Here is a 21610-nt window from a genome sequence, read left to right on the forward strand (position 1 = left end):
AACACGGCCAACAAAAACATCCTGTTTTATAATGGTGTGCCTTCAAAAAATCATTTCAATTCTCAGTTGTAATTGTCAATGTATCACTGGGCAAAGGTTGCCTGTCACTGATCTTTGATGATCATTTCCACTGCTTTCAGGCAATGAAAGCTTTCACTTGGTTTAGGGCCAGAAGTGAAATGTTTCAATGTGCCATGCTTTTAAAAATTTTCTCACGGCTAAACTTTATTTTTGTAACTTTTCTAAAACGCTAGCATCAAGTAATGGTAAATGAAATGGTGAAAATGTATTCACAGACAAATAAGTGAAGGTAAATGAAAAAAAGAGAGTAAAATCGACAACAATTTCATTTTAAAGCTATTATAGTCTTATTTCATGTGGCAGACCGGTGTGTAACTGTGGGGCATGATTAAGGGAGGGGGGCAGCAGACAGGGGGGTTACCCCGTGAGGTCACACAGCGTGTCTGCTTATGAGGGCGTCCTGGCTTAACAGAGACAGGAGGAATGCGGCTTGTGTCCCGCTTGCTCATGGGTAATGACTTGGGGGTCGGGGAGGTCGCCGATGGACTTCGAAAGCGCCGCTGGCGACGCACCTCTGTTTTCACTTCTTCTGTGGTGTCTGACCTGCTGAGCTGGCCTAAGGCTACTGTGCTTCAGACGCCACATTGAAAGCTCCCTAAAATCTCCTGTAAGATTCCATTTACAATGAAGAATTATATTATCACAATGAATCAAGCGTATTAGAATGTGGATGATCGTACATTCATTTTAATAATTCATACTGTGAAGAATAAAATGTTTTTACATTAAGGGTAACTGGTTTTAGCTATTCCAAAAAACAGCTCAGACTGATATAAACTCCCATAGCAGTGGTTCTCCCTTTCCTTTATGAGTTATATACGGTATGAATGTATTTATTCATTCGAGCTGTGAATGGACACAGTGTCTATTGAAATGTGATACATGGTGTACTGCTAAAAATGATTTTGTCAACATGTTAGCGTATGTAAGTCGTTGTGTTATTCGTAATAGGTACAGTGACCTAGTATATGGTAAATAGAGTTGCATTGCCTGTGTAAATATGGTGATGTATTGCTGTGGTGTTTATGCTGTTGCAGTAGCGTATGGACTGCACGCGCTCTGTGTTGGCTGTGGTCACTGCAAACTGCGGAGTCCATCAGGGTGATGAAGTGTGCTCACGTTCTACAGTGTTTATATATACGCCCAAGATAATATCTGCTCAAAATTTCAAAATATGCTGAGTGTAAACACGTTCTGCAGTAACGTGCAGTATGTGTTTAACCTGTGCACCATGCCAGTACCCGTTCATTTACACTGTATGATTGCTTTCGCAGAATTATTGTCTTCTGGTAACCATGAGCACACACGTTTCAACGAAGCAGATACAGTACTTCTGAACTAGAATATGGAAAAGCACTGTTTGAACTAGCTTCATCATTCCTTTTATATATGGTCACTGCATTGTAAAATTGGCCAGTAGGAGATTCAAGAACAACAGCAGCAAACGCTTTGAGTTTTATTTTCTCTTTTGCTCAATGACTGCCGTATAGGTAGACATCATAGATTTATGCTTTCACATAAAATTGATGAGCACGGGTTATCTGCACATCACAAGGATCGCAGCGAACGCAACCTTCAGCACAAGAGCGCACCTTGTGACGACAGCAAATGGCGTAAGAGCGGGGGTTTCCCCCTTATCATAACTGCGGTTATTTTCTTGGAAAAAAAAAAGATGCCGTGGTCAGATTTCATGCTTCGCACCGCGTGGCCTTGCATTCCACCCCGCCGGTCAACCCTCTCGCCCCTGCCCTACCGACGCGGCGTCGTCACGCGAGCGACCTTTCGCAGAACGGGAGACCTCGGGGTGGTAAGGCAACGGCTCGCCAGGCGTGAAACCGCGGAGACGATTATGGGCGGGGAGCTGACAGCTCCGTCTCACGTTGTTCACGGCTCCTGGAAGCCAGAAAGGGAGTGGAGCGGCTAGCCGTACGCAAAAGACGAGAGAGGCTGGTTAGAGATCACAGGAAGCGCCACGCGTGTCAGACTCGGACGGGCTCCAAAACAGAGCGGCGGGCTGAATAGAAAGAGTCTGCACACCGTGCGTGCTCCCCAGTGCCAAAAATGTATTAATACCACACGGCTCTTCATCAGATTTACTAATTCCAAGGAACCGCACCCTCATGTACCCGTACTGTACCTGCTTGGTGATCTCTGTCGGGCACATTAGGAGCCACGTGACAGAGTCGGGCCGTCTTATCAGCGCAGGACAGACACAAAATATGAACTCACTGACACAGAATGTTCACACATAAAATACGGGGGGCGGGGGGGGAGGATTTCCGGTCTGTACCCTGTGCGGTTTGACTGCATTGCAGTTTGAACTTTGACTGCATTGCGGTTCGGCCTTTGACTGCATTGCGGTTTGACCTTTGACCTTTGTCTTCTTGCGTTTCCAGGCAGTGGCGGTCCTGACCGCCACCTACCCAGTGGGTCACATGCCCTACGGCTGGCTGACCGAGCTGCGGGCCGTCTACCCGGCCTTCGACAAGGTAAGCGACCGCCATGTCACTGACCGCGGCCTGGCGGCGGCGGCGGCCTGCCGGACTTTGTGCTGTTTCGTGTCCTTAAATTTGGCCCTCTGACTACGCGAGTATAGAGGTCCCACCTTTGACTTGAGCACAGGCACAGTGCAGCCTCTCAGTGGGGTCGTGAACTCATCTTCCAAAAGCTGCACGGCCACGGGACCAATGTTCAGCTCAGTTCAGGTTGTAACTGGCAGTGAACAGGAATTAAGCTTCAGTAAGCCTTAAATAACTGCCGGATGTGCAGTCAGGATGTCTCTGTGCATGTGGCTTCTCTGTCCATTTCCTTAGCCTGTTTCTGTGGAGCGTTTTACAATGAGAATAGTTTGCTTTACTTTCGTACAAACTGTAGGGGAGTTTGGTACTTGTGCTCTCAATACAGTAGCGTGCTAGATATAGCATGCGTATCACAATACAGTAGCATGCTATATGTGCATACTGTAAACTCTCCCGTCCGTATGTTTTATCTTTGTTTTCAGTTAACAATGTTACAACATGATTAAATATAGTTTGAAATCACTGACTCTGACTGTTTCCAATTTCAGCATTTTTCTTGTAATAGAGCTCCTAAGTGAACACTTACAAAATGTTTGCTCAAGTTTTACCCTGATACCTTTGTACTGTGCATATTGCAATCCACTGTCACCAGGCTCACTTGGAATTAAGTGTTTTATGCCAGCACAGCAAATTGTTCGTATATAATGCATCGCTACGATGACACAAAAAAAGAAAGATTTCCGAGATTACTCTTGCACCACGACACCATGACAACCCATAATGTTTATAGCTCAACCCCACCGTCATTATTAAACGCCGTGATTAGAAGACGCTGATTTATGCTCAGAGATCAGTGCTTTGCCGTTGAGCTGGGCAGCCGCCAGCGTTGGAAACATCCCAGAAAGCCAGACAGCTCGGTCGCTGAATAACGTTCGGTCAATGAGTGACTGTGTTATGAAACTGTGACGTCACTCTCTGGGCTATTTGGCCTGATAAACTTTGCTCGAACTGAAAGATGAATTAAATGTGTAAAAAGGAAGGAAATATGATGGATTAAAATGTGAATACTGATACTGATTTTGATATTATTATATATAATTTATAAACATGTACACACACACACACACACACACACTTGTAGGCATAATCCTGTCTATATGCATCTAAGGAATTTTATTTATCCTTTTTCCTCCCCAATTTGGAATATCTTCTCGTACATATCAGCTTTCAGTGCGAGAACCTCTGCTATCGATTCGGGAGACTGCATGAAGGCACGTTCTCTCCTCTGAAGCACTTTCTGCGCTGCACCACTTCTTAGCGCACCACAGCTAGGCAAGCCAGGCTCACAGAGACGAACTGGAGCAAGACCCTTCATAGCTCAGGTTAACAGGTGGATTTACTGTTGCCCGATCGACCAGTGGGGGGGTCACTAGAGAGCACTGAGATGCTAAATTGGTGCTTTAACCAACTCAGCCACCCAGCTGGCCCTTATTTAGCATGTTTAACCCAAAAAAGTTCACACAGAAAAGCGGTGTGTTCAGTTAAGTAGTTTAAATTATTCGATTGTATGCAGTTGAAAAAATACAACTGATTTATACCGAAAGAAATTGTACTGAAATTGCATTTCACCGGTCTGAGGTCGGCTGGACTGCATTTTACACATACAGCACAAACACAAAAATCACAGTACTTCTCAGTTTTTTTTTTGTTAAATTAGCGATTGTGTTGTGCGTGGTTCACCGGTAAGCCCTGCAAACGCATGTTCTCACAGAGCGATTCCTTTTAAGGCTCTTTCCAGTGCTCATCGCAGTGTGGAAATTTCCGCTTCCATGCAAGGTTAAAAGACGGGAGCGTTCACTGTAGGCCTCCTCGCTAATGGGCAGCCTTGTTGCCGAGCAGTTTTATGGATTATATAAAGGAAGTATGACTTTTTATTGCTTAGCTGTAATTACCGGCGAGGGGGGTGCGGGGGCGGAGGGGAGGTTGGGGGGCAGGCTGACGGGCACCAACGGAAAACTCGTAGTTCACGGGGTCTTGATTCATGGTGTTTGCGGTGATGAGTCAAACATAATCCCCGCACTGTCGGGTTTAGCAGGTATATAGTCACAGCTTCCCTCTTCCGGATAAGCAAAATAAGCCAAAGTGTAGTTATAACACTATAAAATAAGTGGCTTTATGCATAATGCAACACGGAGAATAAAACTGAATGCAATTTAAATACGGTTTGAGGATATTCTCAAGACAATGACCACGTCTCGTGAAAATAACAAATGCATGTATCATGAATGCTACATTTATTACACAATTATATGCTAAGCTCATGAGCTATTAAATATTAGTTACATTTTAAGGGTCTGTTTTCACTAAACATTACTCTTGAGTTAATCCTCATCTAAGAAATAAAAAAGTCTTGTTTAAGTCTCTAACCATTTGACCAAAGAGGGAAGTATCCTTAAGTTTATATTTAGCCTAATCTTTACCGAAAAGCTTGCGAGTGTGGAACTTTTTAGTGTAATGCGATTTGTCCTCCGCACCAACGATGTTGTTTTCTGTTTTTTTCATTTTTTTTCTCTCTCTCTCTCTGTTTTTGGTAGCAGAACCCCAGTAATAAGCTGGTAAACACTGGCACCACGGTAACCAAGACGCACATCAAGAAGTTCACGTTCGTCTGTCTGGCTCTCTCCGTCACGGTAAGCTGGCGTCGCCTTCATTTTCTAATGTGGTTTTGCTACACTACGCTCAAGCAAGGTGTCCACGTCCACTGGAAAAATGCATGTATATATGTATGTATGAAGAGCAATGTGTATCTGTTTATTTTAATAAGTGTATATTTGTTTAATAGTCATGCTTGTTGCTTGTTATTTCCGTACTTTTTCTTTGTAATGAACATGATTTAATTGTGCTGACTTGGCCTGATCGTCCTTATAAAACAGTCTGTTTAACTCAATGGGTCTTTCCCGGTCAAATAGAACCTACATAAAAATAAAAAATGGATGCATTTATCTTTATTACTGAAAGGTTAGGACGTTACATGTACATTACATTATCTTCTGTAACAGATCAATTGACAGCCTTAGGTGAATGTTTGACCTGCATGCAAGCACAAGCTCACATGCAGCCTCAAGCTAAATCGCTGTTTAAAAAAAAAAAACAGTGGAAATGTTTCCTGTGCGAAAGTTAAAATCGGTGAGTCACGGTCGGAGAGACAGCGGGGCACCGGGTCCTGAGTCACCGGCAGCTGGCCGAGTTGAGTCACCGTCGCGTGGAACAGCCTGGCGGAAATATTCTGTGCTCACAGACTGTCGGTCTTGGCTGGCACACGAGTCATTATCACAGCCGCGTTTGGTCAGATACTCAGATTCCATCAGTCCCCAGACGGCTGAGAGACGAAATCCATGCAGTATGAATGTACCTCTTTTAGTGAGGATTAAGGCCTCTCTTTTCATCTCAGGAATTGCCTGATTGCCAGTCATGATTTTTCACGATTTTCATGAATTTCTGTTCATTTGGCGGTTTCCAGAATTTTGTGTAGATGGTTTTGCACTGAGGTATTTCAGCTGGGTGAGAGGAAAGATTCAGTTGGTGTTGCGGCTTTGGGCTAAATGAGCCTTGGGCAAGTGATTTAAAATGTCATGAATAATAAATAAACTCCCAGCTATGTTGAAAAACATTTGTTTACCAAAAGGGATTCATGATATCTCAGAAAAACATTTAGGTGCTTCTGAGGTGAGGGGGAAACATTTTAAAAAACATTTTTATGCATAATCATAAACATTTATAAATCTGCCTTGGCAAAAATGAAGCTTATTTTGCTGGAAAAATAGTAAGTAGGCCCTTTCATTCACCACTTTCATTATTCTGTTATCTTCCTGTACAGACCCGGGGTAAGGGGTGAATGCCATTCCGTTGCTGCCCAGGCAGGAAGTGATAAGGGTTGAAGGAAGTGAAGGACGAGCCTCTTGTGCTCACGGTCATAAGGACCTCCTCTTATCTGGCTGGGCGGAGCTAAAATAGCCGTTATTTCCCTCCTTGGTTCGGTCCAGCGGGCCAACGTCGTTGACTGGCGTTCGATGATCACCAGGACGTATCTCTCGATGGCCTCGTGCGAGTTGAGGTTGAGGGAGGGGCTTAAAGGAATGACTTTACATTACAGGCATTTGGCAGACGCTCTTATCCAGTGTGACTTACACAACTTTTTTTTCTACATAGCAGTTACATTGCATCCATTTATACAGCTGGATACTGAAGCAATGCTGGTTAAGTACCTTGCTCAGGGGTACGATGGCAGCGTCCTAGCGGGGACTCGACCTGCGACCTTTAGGTTACAAGATCAACTCCTTACCCATTATACTACACTGCCCCCCGGGGGGTTGGGGTGGGGGGGGGGAGCGAATAGCCATTACCTAGCAAACACACCTAAACATACATCTCACGGACAAAGGCAGGGAGGGGACCTACCGCCAGCCAGGGAGGGATTCATACCCAGAGCAAATATTTACTGTTTGTTTGTCCGGCTCTAAAAGCCTTCTGCTGCCCCTGGTCACAGCGGTGCGGATAGCTTGGCTCAGCTCAGCCGTTTAAATTAGCATGAGAGAACCGGATGTGTCCGACCCTGTCAGGGCATCCTAAAGGGTAAAGGACTGGAAAATTAGGCACGCGCCTCCTTTCTGGTGGTTCCCTGGTTCGCTGTTTTTTGATCAACATTTGATGTGCATTTCCTTTACGTTCTTGCATTCTTGGACACTCATGCAGAGCAACCGATGGAGTGGTCCATATAATAATGCTCAGCGAATACAGGAGTCTAACATTATAGAGTCATCTGTAGCAAAGTCAAAGTGGCACTGCATGCAGCATTACTGAAGTGAGCAGTTACAATTAAGTACCACAGCTTAAAGGGTTGAACTAAAACAAGCCAAACAAAAAAATGCTGTATCTCGTAAGCCACAGAGAGCACCGGTGATCTGAACTATTATTGAGATTTTATCTAGTCATGTTCTCCCTATTATGATTAAAATCAACTACAAAAAAATCGGTATGCGGAAACTCATTGTTAAGCTATTGTCTGTCGGGCTGTTTGCCTCTCTGCTTCAGTAACAGTGCAGGTGATGTCTGATCTAAACTACAATGAGCCAATCAGATGCTGTCCAGTGAAATGGGCGGCGATCATGCCCAGCAGAGAATATTGGTAAAGGAGGGCTCTTTCTAACGGTGTTCTACCTGCATCGCACGATTGCTACCTATAGCATTCGCTAGCTGTTCTGTTCCTGACAGGTATTCATTAGAGCCACGATTTGCTAGCTATACCATATTGGCTGTTTCCATGCACTGTCTATCCTGCTTTTGACAAGCGCCTCATGAGTAGCAGCGAACAGTCAATGGAAGATCTACCCTTCACTCAGCTTTATTCATCCACATTATGCAGACTTGCATTTTACAGGATGTTTATTGAAGGAACATTTCATCAGATTGGTTTTATACGTTTAGAATGGAACAGAATACTGTAGAATAACATGACGCCTACCCAGGAGAGGAAAGGCTTCATTCAAATCATACATCAAATTAAAAAAAAGAAACGGTGAACCTGTCATAGATACTGTTCATGCAGATTGTACATATGTACACAGTGTTCCCCATTCATCTCCTGTTACTGGAACTTGTAGTTCTGGTGCTTGGCACTTATATGCTTTGTCTGAATATTGTTCATTATTTATGGACAATTATCTTTTTTATGGTAGTATTTCTCATAGGAGTAGCCTTTCTGAGTAACACTGACAGCGAACAGCTGCACCCAGGTTTTCTTTGAAGCACTAGCAGGTCTGAAATGTAGCATCACAGGAATCAGCAGGGGAGGTTTCGCACATTCCCCCGCTGTTTTTCGCCGAGCGCCCCGACAGGTCCCAGCCTGTCCGTCAGGCCAGCCCACCCACGGGACGGAACGCTCATCCTGTTCCCAAAACAAGTTTTTTTTTCTTTACAGTCGAACCAAGACACCGTAAGCGGAAAAATCGCCACCACAGAAAAGAAAAGCACAAAGGCGGTTTCGATGTTCCGGTCTGGAGCAGGATCCGGTCTGCACCCGGGGTGATTCCACGGACCCCAGTGCAAAACAGGGAGCGCGTTTAACGATGCAGATGTTTGCGCGGTACCAGATGTTTGCGCGGTGTTCGCGGCCTGTGGACAAGAGAGGGGGGCTCTGCCAGCATAAGGCTGCGGCAAGCCCAGCCTGGCAGTGTAAGCGCCCGCGGGCACCGCCGGTGCCACGTCTGCACCGGGGGAAACAACTTCAAGGCCAGCCGTGGTAACGGGCAGTAACAGCATGGCAGAACTTTTTATGAGGTATCAGCTAAAGAACCATGTGGGTGCACGCTGAAGAAAGCAGACAAAACACACACAATTAAAAAAAAAACATTGAATGAAACGGAATGTGAAAGAACAAAAACAAACGACCAAAAGAACAACTGTGCCTCTTAGCTGCTTTATAATGTCGTCTTATGCAATGCCTACAAAATCAACCATGAATAATGAATTCCCGTTGTTAATTATACGGCCTGTGAGCTTTTAGAATCCCGCCATTTCCATGGTAGCGAACTGTTAGCTTTGCGTGCGTTGCTCCTGTACTATTCCAGGCATCGTGGATCGCTAATGCTAACGTGCTACAGAATCGCAGGAAGCCTGAAGAGCAGCAGCTGTACCGCCCCGGCACAGCTACTGAATTAACCTCTGTTACTGCTGTATCGGGCCATTCATCCAGTTCACCGCGGCGCCCGCGAATACAATGGCTGCGAAATCACTGGCCTCTGGGCGTTACAGAATAGCGGTTGAGATAGGCGGCTCTTCGGTTCAAATAAATGGGGGAGTCTATTAAATCTGCCATTTAAGTCATATTTCCGAGGAGCATTCTGGGACTTCAGTGGGGAATGACTGACAGAACTCACTGTTCCTGTGATTCGCAGTAATTGCTTTGTTGTGTGTGAAGGAACATCCTGCTCGGGATGCAGCAAATGCTTTATTCGCGAGGCTTTGCTTCAGTCATTCAGGACGGTTACTGCTGGCTTTAGCGCCACCCGGAGGTGGGAGGGAGGGTTTCGGCTGGCTGATTGACAGGATTCTCCATTCTCTCTGGCCAGTTGGGTGGGTGTGGTCTGCTAGCACCAGCTGGATATAAAGCGTATTCTTCCGACCAATGGCTGCACAGCTGACGTGCCACGGAGTGAAGAGAAGCAGTGGCCAGCACGCGCTTGTTCTCAGGGCTTCTTCGTGACGTCGCCATTTTGAGTTTGAACGCGAGTCCCAGCTAACACAAAACGCTCTCACAGTGTTGCTGCCATGTAGTGGCAACGCTATAACTTTCACAAAACATTTCCAGTGACATTGTGAGAATATTTTGTGTTAGCTGGGGTGTGATTAAGCCCAGGGTACTAAAAAACAGTGTTACATTCTGTGTTACAACTCATAATTCCATGTGCTGCACATTACCTGGTATTCTAAAAAAAACTCTTGTTTCCAAATGCACAAAAAAGGTCTGGTTTACTTTAACTTTCGTTTACCAATAAAGCGTGTTGCTGACTTTAAATTCATATTGTGTATAATTATTCACATAAGTCAGGTAGTGGGTACTTGTTTGTTTCTGTATGAACAGAAAGGGAAACGCAAAAGTCATTTGAGGAGAGTTTCCTAGAGATGCTAGTTTCTCCTGCGCTGTTGCCCCAGAACAAATTCGACAAGGGAAATTAACGGGGAAAGAATCCCTGGAAAGAAACGAATAAAAAGAACGTGACCCTGGCTAATGTATTCTGCTCTGAGGCAATCTGGCGCGCCGGGGCCGGTGGTTTGTGTTTACGGTTCCGCCTCCTGTAAGGGAGGAGGCGCCCAGGCCGCGTGCGGGACGTGGGACTCGGGGCAGGGGCGCGGGACGCGGAGTGGGGACGGGGGGGCGCGGGCACAGGAAGGCCGCCCACCCCGGCTGTACCCCCGGCATCGTACGCGCGTCCCGTGCCAGGCTCGGAAATCCCCCCCCCCCAGGATTCCCCTGGAGCTGGCAGGCTGTGGTGTAGACCGCGGTGCTTAACGGGCTCGGGCGTGGCCGGGCGGAGTCTGACCTCATGGAGCCGTGCACAGGTTCGGCTCGGTCAGAGATTCGGCTGATGATTTTCGGGGGCGAGGCAGGGCTCTCTCTCTCTCTCTCTCTGGAGGTGTGCAGTACTGGGAGAGGGAAGGAAAGGCGAGACTGAGCTGTCGATTAGTAACTCTCTCTTTGGTTGGCGTTATGTAATTATTGATGCAAGCCTGGTTGGTTGCACAGTAAAATATTCAGTGTTAAATCCCAGTCTTACAGAGAACATAACGGCCCCTATTGGACTCGTATGTACTCTGTAAGAATTTAATTAAAACTGGCCTTTTTTCTCTATGTTTCGCTGTGTTCGAATGCAAACGGATTCTCTCTTGGCCTTGTTTGGGAAGGCAGTCTCCCTTGTGCCCTAAGCCAGAAGAAAAAACTTGCTGACTAAATCACTCTCACTGAGATGATCTTTATGCAAGATCTGCAGGAACACCAGGAACAGATGGTTTTGTACATTTCTAAATTGGGTTTCACATAATGTTCTATTACTATCACTGGTTTTTCATAAATATTACCTAAAAACTACTAATGAAATCCTGCTAAACTAAATATTAATAATGAAGGTGCTAATTAGGCGCAGAGGACCAATTCATCCAGTTTGAAGTAACACATAGAGGGCCCCACAGGTCCAATTCTCAGGCCCCAGGCCTAAGTCGTCATTGTAAAAGCAGAGTCTAATGGGACTGACTTCATAGGTGCAGTTAATCCTGGCAATTTCACCATTTTAATTGTCACATTTTCCGCAATACCATTATTATTTTAAAAAATACTAAAATCAGTAAATCTCAGTGAGTTTACCGCCTGGTACTCTGGGAGTCTTTTTGGCGCTGCGTCTGGTCGTTTAGTGGTCATGTAAAAAGTCTTCTCTTTCATTACTTTTGTGGTCTGAATGTTAATACATTTTCACACGAATTACGACATTTATCACAAGAAAAAACTTTGCTGAACAGGTTGCAGAAACATCTGTCTGGCTGGGAAGGAGAGCTGTAATTCTTCAGAGAGGACAGTGACTCAGCTTGTCCGTATCCTTGTTTTTTCACTCGTTTCCAGGGGGCAATGATGTACTCTTTAGTACCCTCTCCTTATCGAGCATCGCTCCGTCGCATACCTCGCCGGATTGCAGAAATGTTCTCACGCGACTCCTTCATCAGGAAAACGTGTACTTGCTCCTTAAGTTAGTTCAACACCCGGCCTCCGACTTGGGTTTTGCTAACTGTGTGTTTAGTTTAACCACGATCAACCTTCGTTGTCACTGGGTTTGTCCTGTTTGCGTGACACTAAAAGAAAAAAAAAAAGAAAAGATAACCTTTAGCCCTCAACATGTTTATGGCAATATAGGATTTTCAGTGGCCCTTGTTTCCATACATTTTATACTGTTGACAACACACACAAAAAGTTTGAAGAAGACTGAGGACCAGATACTCTCAAAATCCATAACAGTAAACAAGCGTCTCCCCCCTGGGTAACACGGTAAGAGAACGAGTATGAAGCCTCACAGTTTGCCTCTGTTAAGTGAGTTCATATCTGCCACCTCTCTTTTTCCTCCCAGCTGTGTTTCGTGGTGTTCTGGACCCCTCACATCTCTGAGAAGATCCTGGTGGACATCATCGGGGTGGACCACGCCTTCGCCGAACTCTGCGTGGCCCCCCTGCGCATCTTCTCCTTCTTCCCCCTGCCAGGTAGGGTATCCCTCCATCGCTCCTTTCCTCCCTCCCTCCCTTCCTCCAACCCTCCCTCCCTCGAAGGTTCAGCCTTGCCAGGGGTTCCGGGAAGGTCCACTGGGCCTTGTCCCAGCTGCATGAGGAAAATGGCTCCCTCAGTTTGTCTGAGTACACATCAGACACAAATGTTTTCCCCCTTGTGTCACGGCCCAGCAGGGCAAGTAAGGATGGATCACTTTTCAGCCTCGGTCAGCTGAACCCACTCAGGGCTGAAACACAGCACACTGACAAGTCTAAAGGAGTGTCCTCAAGTAGGGCCTGCTGGAGCTCTCTCTGTCCCCCTGGAGCTCTCTCTGTCCCCCTGGAGCTCTCTCTGTCCCGCCTGGAGCTGTCTCTGCCTGTGCTGGATCTCTCTCTGTCCCCCTGGAGCTCTCACTGTCGTCCTGCAGCTCTCACTGTCGTAGTGCAGCTCTCTTTATCCCTGCTGGTGCCTGACTACTGTTCAGCATTGCTTTGCCTGACCAGTACTTCCTCACTGAGTAGACCTTTATAAACCGCACATGATCAGGATGATCAGCATGAGTCTTTATCACCATGGCTCTTTTCATGAGACAGTCTCAGGCTCAGATAATCTTTTTCAGAGATGTGGCCCAAAAATGTTTTTCTCAAGATTTTTAATTCTTCTATCATTTTATTATATTATGGGTCTGATGTGCTGATTTCTGTTGGAAAAGGAAATTAAATTTAAGATGTTAGAACTCATCATAGCATCAGTGTTGACGTGAAAATAATCTTACATCTTTATCTCTGAAATAAGTTTGGGGTGGAAATAAACAGGAAGCATGGATGTTTATTCAAAGAAAGGAACATTAATGTTATTTGTGGGGATGCCTTCCAAAGGTACAATGATTCCTCTTTAATTATCGATGAGCGTTTCATGTCGGGCAACATGGTGTGCTGACAGCATGATCCCTTTGTAATCCCCGAAAAATGTTGCACAACATTTCCTAAAGGTGGATTCCAAGAGTGGAGGTTATTGAGATGTCAAAACTGGCTCGTGTTGCACACAGACAATGCAGGAAACATGGGATGGCATTGCTTTGGGATAGGGCTTCTTAACCCTTTGTGAGACATATTAGTCGCTGTGTCTCGGGTACTTTGGCATTTTGATATCATTAATGAGGTAGACAGTCTGATTTTAGTGCGTGATATCGAGTGTACGAAGGACGTGTTTTGCGTGTGTGAGCAACTTGGCTTTTTTCTGTTGAAAAGGTTTTTTCTTGGTATGGTAATTTGGATTTTGATATCACTAATGAGATACGCAGACTGATTTTATTTATAAGTGAGTGATATAGATGTAGAGATGCTGTGTTTTGCATATGTGAGCAACTTGGCTTTTTTATGTGAAAAATGTTTCTGGCATGACTTCCCTAATGAGCATCCCTCCCCCCCCCCCCCCCCCCCCCCCCCCCCCCCCCCCCCCCCCCCTTGTTCTTGCGTCTCTATAGTGACCATCCGGGCTCACCTGACAGGATGGCTGATGACGCTGAAGAAGACCTTCGTCCTGGCCCCCAGCTCCGTGCTGCGCATCATCGTCCTCATCACCAGCCTCATCGTGCTGCCGTACATGGGGTACGCCGCGCCTCACGAAACCCCCCCCCCTCTTTCCCGGTCGGGCCGAAATTCGGGAGTCTTAATTTCGAGTCGTTCGGTTTTGTTTGCTATTAATTTTCTGATCACCGACCTCGTTCGACGAGCAGGAGCGGAACATCTGCTCTCAAAACTAATTCCGTAATGCATCGCAGATCGGTGTACTTTTTAAATAATCTGATCCCGAATGAGGTATACGCCCCAGGTCAATTTAATATGTCTGTGAAGGCCCATTAATCTCACTGTTCTGTTAAATTACATGTGATGTCATCGAGGCCAGATTAATTTCTCCTGGAGTACGAGGTGCGGCCTTCCAGTAGTGGTGCTGGCTATCACCGTTTGCATTCATAGCCAGGCATTACAAGACTCTCAGCCACACAGCACTGTCTTTTGATAAGTGGCATAGCTAAGGATTAAAATTCCAAAAGTCCAAGGATATTCACTGGCTGTTGGGAAAATGAGATCCAGAGAAATCTGAGACAGAAAACAGAACAGGACGGGGTGCAAGGGCGCGCCTGCATTCCTCAATAGCACCCCTTCGAATAACAGCCCCTGCTCCCTCTGAACCCCCTCACCCCCGGCCGACAGTTCGTCCCTTTGAAAGCGCCTTTGCGTTTTAAGAGAAGCTCAGCTGACCTTCCTGAAAATAAATTTCTGGCTACGTCACTCCCCTCTGACCACTGGCCCCACGGCCACATTCTTCCCATAGCCTGCTCTCACAGAGAGAGAGGCCCCGGTCGTGACTTACTGCTCTAAGGCTTGTCACAGTAACGGGAGCAGCTGTTAGTTCACCTCTCTCTGGACTCTTCTGTTCTCTCCACAACATGTTTATCTGCATGGCGACTTGGTGGAGAGAATAATAAATAAAATAAATAAAAAAATTTTGTCTTAAAAAAAAATTGGGCTCGGGGGGTTGCTAAGCAACTCAATCCTGCCAAGGTGTTGTTCTAGTGTGTGGATGGGCCTCACGGTTTGGTTAATAAATCCGGACTGTGCCAGTGCTGGATGTGGCACTCCCAGCACTTCTTGGTAATTTGTATTTGTCCTAATACTGTAGCTTATTCTTCTGCCTAGTTGGCTTTGCAGAGGTTAGGTCAGAATAGTGTTCACTGTGTGAACTAAACCGTGTTCTTGGCTATAAATAGCTGTACAAAATAAGTATTGTACCTTACTGAACCCGTGTTTAGTAGTTGTCTATGACCATGAAATGCACTTTTTGTACGTCGCTTTGGATAAAAGCGTCTGCCAAAAAAAAATAAATGTAATGTGGCTGGCAGCTATGCAGAGCGGGGGAAAATTGGCCATAGTGTTCCCGTGGGAGAGGGTCACAGTTGGTGGATGTTCTGTGTCAATCGGCCAATCGTAGTCCGCTTACAAAAACTAACAAGGAAGTAGCCTCTTGCTGGGGAAATAATCCAGCCTGCAGAAATTTTGAACGGGGCTGAAAATAAAGTTCCATGTCAGTTGCCACACTCTTTATCTGGCATTAAAATAATTGTCATGTGGCTGGAGAGTCACTAATATGAAATTATATAGACTGGACTCATTTCGGCAAAAAAAATAAAAATGAAATAGCATGGGAACAGGAAATATGAAATCCCCACACTGAAAAAAAAAAGAATTACTGTCTTTATACAGTGTCATTTTAATCATATTCATTCAAGAACTTGCTTGAACTAGTGTGTCTGTATTTAATTTAAGAGGGCTACAATTTACAGGTAACATACCTGCGGTAGTCAATAGGGGGAACTTCAACTTCTGAAGGCCACTTTGCTAAGAAATATTAAGAAATGACATGCATTACAACCTTGCAGTTACAGTACAGACTAACGTGTCACACACATCAAAGCCACAGCATATGTAGTGACATAACATGCAAACAGTGAGGTACTGTATCTCTGATTCCGTTGTTTCAGCAGAAAATCGAGAGCGGCCACAATTCTAATGAACCAGGATCTCTTTGTGTAAGCCTACATTGATAGTGGATACCCTGAGATTTATTTTTAGCCTTTTTTTCTAAGAAACTTATTTACCGTGCGGTTGTACAAACACACACGCAGTCCTATAACCGAGATGAAAGGCATAGATGTGCCTCACCGCATTTCCCCCAGCCTTTCTCAAGCCTGCAAGTAAATGTCAGCCGTGTTGTCAAATGACTTCAGACTGAATTATTCATTGGGCCGTTTCAATTATTCATGCGCTTAATGTAAGAGATACGTGGGCGTTAGCTTGGCACGAATGAAACGCTGCTCACAGGGAAGTTGATGGTGAAGTCAGAATGTGCTCCTTGGTAACGTTCTTTCAGTAACGTTCTGTATCTGAATTCAGTGGCACAGAGCCCAATGCACTCTTAAAAAACGGAATCTCAGAACCACAAACATTGGTAGGGTATTAATGTACTATATTGGTGCAATTACCGTGATACATAAGCAGGAACTGTGCAACAAAAAATTTAAACTGTTATGGAAATGCTTATATTTATTTGAAGAAAATGTGTGTTTTGGCAAAGCTGCAGAACTATGCGTGTACACTACCTATCTATTGTTACGTATATATGTTGTGTCTCTCAAATCTTAATGAAGGAATGGGATGACATAGAAAGCTTTCATTTGCAGAACAATTCACCTGTGCTGTGTGAAAAATCTCACTCACTCCCATGCTAGCCAGTTGCCTGTCTTTTCCCATACAGTGTTACATATCAACCTCAAACGAAAACTGTCTAACGCGGGGCTGCCCAAACCCTGTTCCTGGAGGTCAACAGTCCTGTAGGTTTTCACTCCACCCCTAACAAATCACACCTTATTTAATAGCTAGAGATCTCACTGAGCTGCTAATTAGTAGAATCAGGAGTGCCAAATTAGGGTTGAAGTGAAAGCCTACAGGATGGTAGCTCTCCTGGAACAGGGTTGGGCAGCCCTGCTTTAACGCGTACCGTGAGACAGAGTGGAAAGTCACGCAGTGGTACTGGACTTCGCCGTGTCGGTTGAGATCTTCCCCCGGTTTGTGTCTCAGGGTGCACGGGGCTACGCTTGGCGTGGGATCTCTGCTGGCCGGCTTCCTGGGGGAGTCCACCATGGTGGCGATAGCAGCTTGCTACGTCTATCGAAAACAGGTACGTGCACTTCGTAAAGGTTGGTCATGCGCCTCAGGATTTTCGGTGGGATGGTGGGGTGGTGGGGGGGGGATGGGGGAAAGGGGGAGTGGTGAAAACACCCACATTGAATGACAAAAATTCTCTACCACAAAAAGAATGGATGAAAACTGACTACTCACTCTGATCATTCAGAGCATCCATTTTGAAGTAAGATTTGTGACCCTGTACTGTATGCTCAAACAAGCACAGCGCTCAAATAGTTAATTACACATGTGTAAAATAGCGTAAAAGTTCATTCACGCATAAAAAAGTGAACATTTTATACATTGTGTGTCATATGGGGTTTCTAGGTATCGTCAGAACCGCTATAATGAATATTATTTAAACAACGCAATGTTTTCTATAGCGTGCAACCAGCCATATTTTTATCACTTATAGTTCAATTAAAAAATCAAGCAGAGTAACAATTCAGGGGAGAGGATTTTATTGGGATCGGAAACATTTGGAGTCTTTAAAAAATTAGGTTACTCAGGGTGGGGGGTTTTTCCTATATATAAATACACACATTTTTCCAACGCAAAAACACACAAAAGCATAACGGTTTGAGGGCTCAAGCTGCACCCCAAAGACCAGAAACAGCGGTGGTTACCGGGGACCGTGAGTTACTTAGTTACAAAGCGGAAGGAATGGTAACTGCCATCAAGCGTGCTCTTTATTTTAAACGAGACAATAGAGGCAGATCTGTAAGATAGCTGTTACGGCTGCATAGCAAGACAACGGCAACATCGGTTGTATTATTTCCTGGAGAATTTCGAAGGAAAAAAAAAAAAAAACTACGTACAAGACTGCTTAATCCTGTTTTTGAGCAAACAGGGAGACCTGTTCCGCAAACGAAACGCCTGAAAGTGACAACGGTAAAAGTTGAAGGTTTGGCCGAAACCATTCTGTGCAGCTTGAAGGAAGGGAGATATGTTGGACAAACACGAGGGGGGGAATTATCAACGAACCACTGGAGATGGAGGAATGTTTACCATTGGTACTTAGACACGGGTACAAACAAGAAACCACACCAGCGCATGGATTGGCTTACGGCGGTGTCCGTTAAGTGTAGAATACAAATACTCCTTTATGTGTGTGGAGTGCGTGTGTCTACGTAAATGTGTTTGGACTTTTCTGGAAATTTGTTAGTTGTCACGTAAACATGCCTCACATGAATTTTTTGCATGTTGTCGTTGGAACTGACCTCTTGAATAGTGTGAAAAGACTGACCTTCTGTGAACATCAACACACTCCCCAGAGCCTGCCCAGTAGACTGTTGTTGTACACTGTTTATGGGAGACGAGCGGGGGGGGGGGGCATCTGCAATAACACAAGCAACACAAGAGACTAATTTCAACAGCAAACGGGCAGAACAGAAATTTGGTTCAGTCAGTGGAAAATCGGTCAGAGTTTACCCCAGTTGATATTTATAGCTGTCAAAAAGGGTCAGTGCTATTTTTGAGTATTTAACCCTTTGAAGAGTAGTTTTTTTTGGAATGTTTTTTTTTTCCCAACAAGTCAGTGTTCCAGAACTCCGCTGCTTTCAGTTACCAGTAGTGCTTGTTACATCAGCATTAGAATGTTCAGGTAAGAACATTCTAATCACATACTGTATTTGTGACCTCACACCTTAAAGGGTTAAAAAAAAAGGCAGCTCAGGTGTACCTGCTTGGCAGATTTGGTTGTTTGGGGAGAGCAGTCCAGGTAAGGGCCTCCTGAAATGTCAGCAGCTAGGAGGGAAACCCACCGGACAGAACTAAGCAGGATTAGATCGCTCTGTTAAAAGCCTCATCTAAAAGTACCTTATCCTGGAAATTTGACATTTGCTTAGTTGAGTTCAGTGGCACACTTGAGTAGAGTGCACCCTTATGAGAGGGAAATTGTACCTTCTTCCCTGGTTGGCGGCCACATCCTTTGAAACCATCAAAAAATAATTAAGGACAAACGAGCCGGTCTCAGGTGGCTTTGTTCCTCCGGGCTGGGGTTTTCTGTGGGTGCTCCTACATAAGTGTTCCCTCACAGTGCCAGCTCTCCTGTAGCACCGTGTGGCCTGGGCTGTGGAAGATGGTCGCGGGATCCCAGGAGCGCTTACGCTCACCTGTAGAAGGTGGCTCCTGTTCGAGCACAGGCACGGTTGCCCAGCAGAGCGTTGTGTGACACGCACTTCTGTACAGAAGGATTAAGCCGATGTCACCATTCCATCCAAAGCAAAATCTCAAAATCACCCTCAGGGTTTCACTATATCCGCTTAATAATTAGTAACTGACCCATTTAAACCTCTAGTTCTCACCTCAGCTGACTGATTCCTTTAAGAGGGGGCGACATAGCTCAGGAGGTAAGAGCGATTGTCTGGCAGTCGGAGGGTTGCCGGTTCAAACCCCAACCTGGGCGTGTCGAAGTGTCTTTGAGCAAGACACCTAACCCCTAACTGCTCTGGCGAATGAGAGGCATCAATTGTAAAGCGCTTTGGATAAAAGCGCTATATAAATGCAGTCCATTTACCAAGAGGAGTGGAAACTCCTCGAAGCCCTCGTTAAGCCCCGCCCCCCCCCATGAGAACTGTTAGAGCTGGCCAGAACAGGATTATTTGTGTGGTGGCGAAGGGCGTGAAGGTGACTTCTTCCTCGCTGCTCTGCCGTTTCAGAAGAAGAAAGATGGGGAAGGCGAGGGCACAGCGGAGCACGAAGACTCCGCCCCCATGAACGAGGTGAGGTCCGGGAACCAGCTGGACGACATCGTCGAGCTGAGGGAGGAAGAGGACGAATGAAGGAGGGACTCGGGACAGGACGAAGGAGAGAGAGAGAGAGAGAGAGCGATAAGGGGGGAGCCCGCTCCTCTTGCTTACCGGGACGTTTCTCGAAATCCTTTGCGGCCGTTTGTCGACACTCCCCCCCCCCGGCCCCCCTCCGCCCCCCTCCACCCGTGACCTGTGATGTTAGCTGTGGCGCCAATTCATCTTTCCGAAAAAAAAAAAAACCCTGTCAAGAAGGTCAAGAGGAGTCGTGTCAAAACACCTGTCGGGAGATGGAGAGTCCCGTGTGAGCATGCAGCAGGCACGCGGCAGTCATGTGCTGTAAAATGGCCTCTTAATGACGTAAATATACATACATATATATATAAATATAATACACACTCAACACTGTCTTCCAGCTTTCATCTGGTTACTGCCGATGCAGGACGGTGAAGATGCTGATCTGTACCAAAGCGACGTCGGCGCATCGACTACTTTCTCCTGTCCGCTTTATAACCTTTATCCTGCTACCGTCCTTTTCCATTCATGAACTTTAAACAAAACAAAAAAAAAAAAGAGGAAATTTACAGTAACTTTTTAATTGCTTTGAAAATGCTGACTTTTTTTCATTTGAATGTACCGAGGACCACGGTGAGAGAGAGAGAAGGACACCGAGCTCTCGACGAACGACCCGCAGAGCTCGCGTTGACCAGCCCTGTTTTTTTTTGGTTCCGAAAAGAAATGCTTTTGCTTTTATATCGTTGGCAAGACAGTTACGAGAAAAAGAGTATAACTATATCTACAGATTCCTAATTTAAGTTGACTATCGGATAGCGATAAGTGTTGTTTTCATGACGTGTGAGTGCCGGTGGGTGCTTTTAGTGCCATTTAAAGGAATTATTTTTTTATCGCGTTGTGTCGTAGGTGTACAAATATCGGTACCGGTTTATTTTGTACGGGTGACATACTGTACCGCCAGACTGGCAGGGAAGGGGACGCAAACCGGGTGGCGGTCAAGTTGGGCCGCTCAACTACTTTTAACCGTCTGTTTGCCGCCAGTTCAGTTCCGTCCCGTCGGATCTGGGCATTTCTCTTTTTTGATCTCAGGATGTACCCCCATGACGCACATGGTCGAGTCCATCTGTCGCTAACCCCCCCCCCCCGCTCCCCCCCCCCCCATCCCGTGGCAGCCGAGCCCAGTGGCCAGTTTAACGTGCACATGCGTCCGAAGGCGGCGTCCCGATTAGCTTCTGTCGTTTTCGGGGCGGGCCGCTGCTGCGTGGCCCGGCCTCGCCAAGGGGAAATTTTGTATTGTGAAATGACTGCTGAGACACGGCCAGCTCGACCCCCCCCCCGGCCGAGAAACGTGACTTCTGCTATCCCTGTCTACGAAAAAAAAAACACAAAGGGACAGAGTTTAAGTATTCTTCAGTTATTAAAGGGTGATTCAATGGTTCAAATTTGACTGGCATTTTTATTTTATTTCTTTGTTTTGTTCAACCGGTCTGTTCCTTCCAAGGTTTACCTTCTGTCCATTTAACCCATTCTGCACCTGATTGCAAGGCACTGTGAAATAGGACAAAAGCAAGGCTATCGGTTTAACTGGTTGTCTACTTTCATTAACCAAAGGTACATTCATTGGTAAATAGGTGTGCTAAAATAAGTGTATTTGACATTATTCTAAAATCTCATTGCTCAGCACCTTATCACTTCTAG

At 45.7% G+C, this 21610-nt stretch overlaps 1 protein-coding gene across 3 annotated transcripts in view; it reads left to right on the forward strand.

The window, feature by feature from the left end:
- ankhb (ANKH inorganic pyrophosphate transport regulator b) overlaps nt 1-21350 on the forward strand; it is a 38826-nt gene extending 17476 nt beyond the window's left edge. Inside the window, exons 7-12 of one of the 3 annotated variants that reach the window (XM_035431273.1) lie at nt 2478-2570; nt 5195-5290; nt 12269-12398; nt 13889-14012; nt 17043-17142; nt 19811-21350. In XM_035431273.1, coding sequence (XP_035287164.1) covers nt 2478-2570; nt 5195-5290; nt 12269-12398; nt 13889-14012; nt 17043-17142; nt 19811-19930 — 663 coding nt within the window. In that variant the 3' untranslated portion in view covers nt 19931-21350. Of the gene's footprint in view, nt 1-2477; nt 2571-5194; nt 5291-12268; nt 12399-13888; nt 14013-17042; nt 17143-19807 lie in introns of all 3 variants that reach the window. The other 2 variants (XM_035431270.1, XM_035431272.1) reach the window with 2 other exon arrangements.
- Nucleotides 21351-21610: the final 260 nt, after the last annotated feature.

This window comes from Anguilla anguilla, chromosome 8, assembly GCF_013347855.1.
Source record: "Anguilla anguilla isolate fAngAng1 chromosome 8, fAngAng1.pri, whole genome shotgun sequence".
In the NCBI taxonomy this organism is placed as follows: domain Eukaryota; kingdom Metazoa; phylum Chordata; class Actinopteri; order Anguilliformes; family Anguillidae; genus Anguilla; species Anguilla anguilla.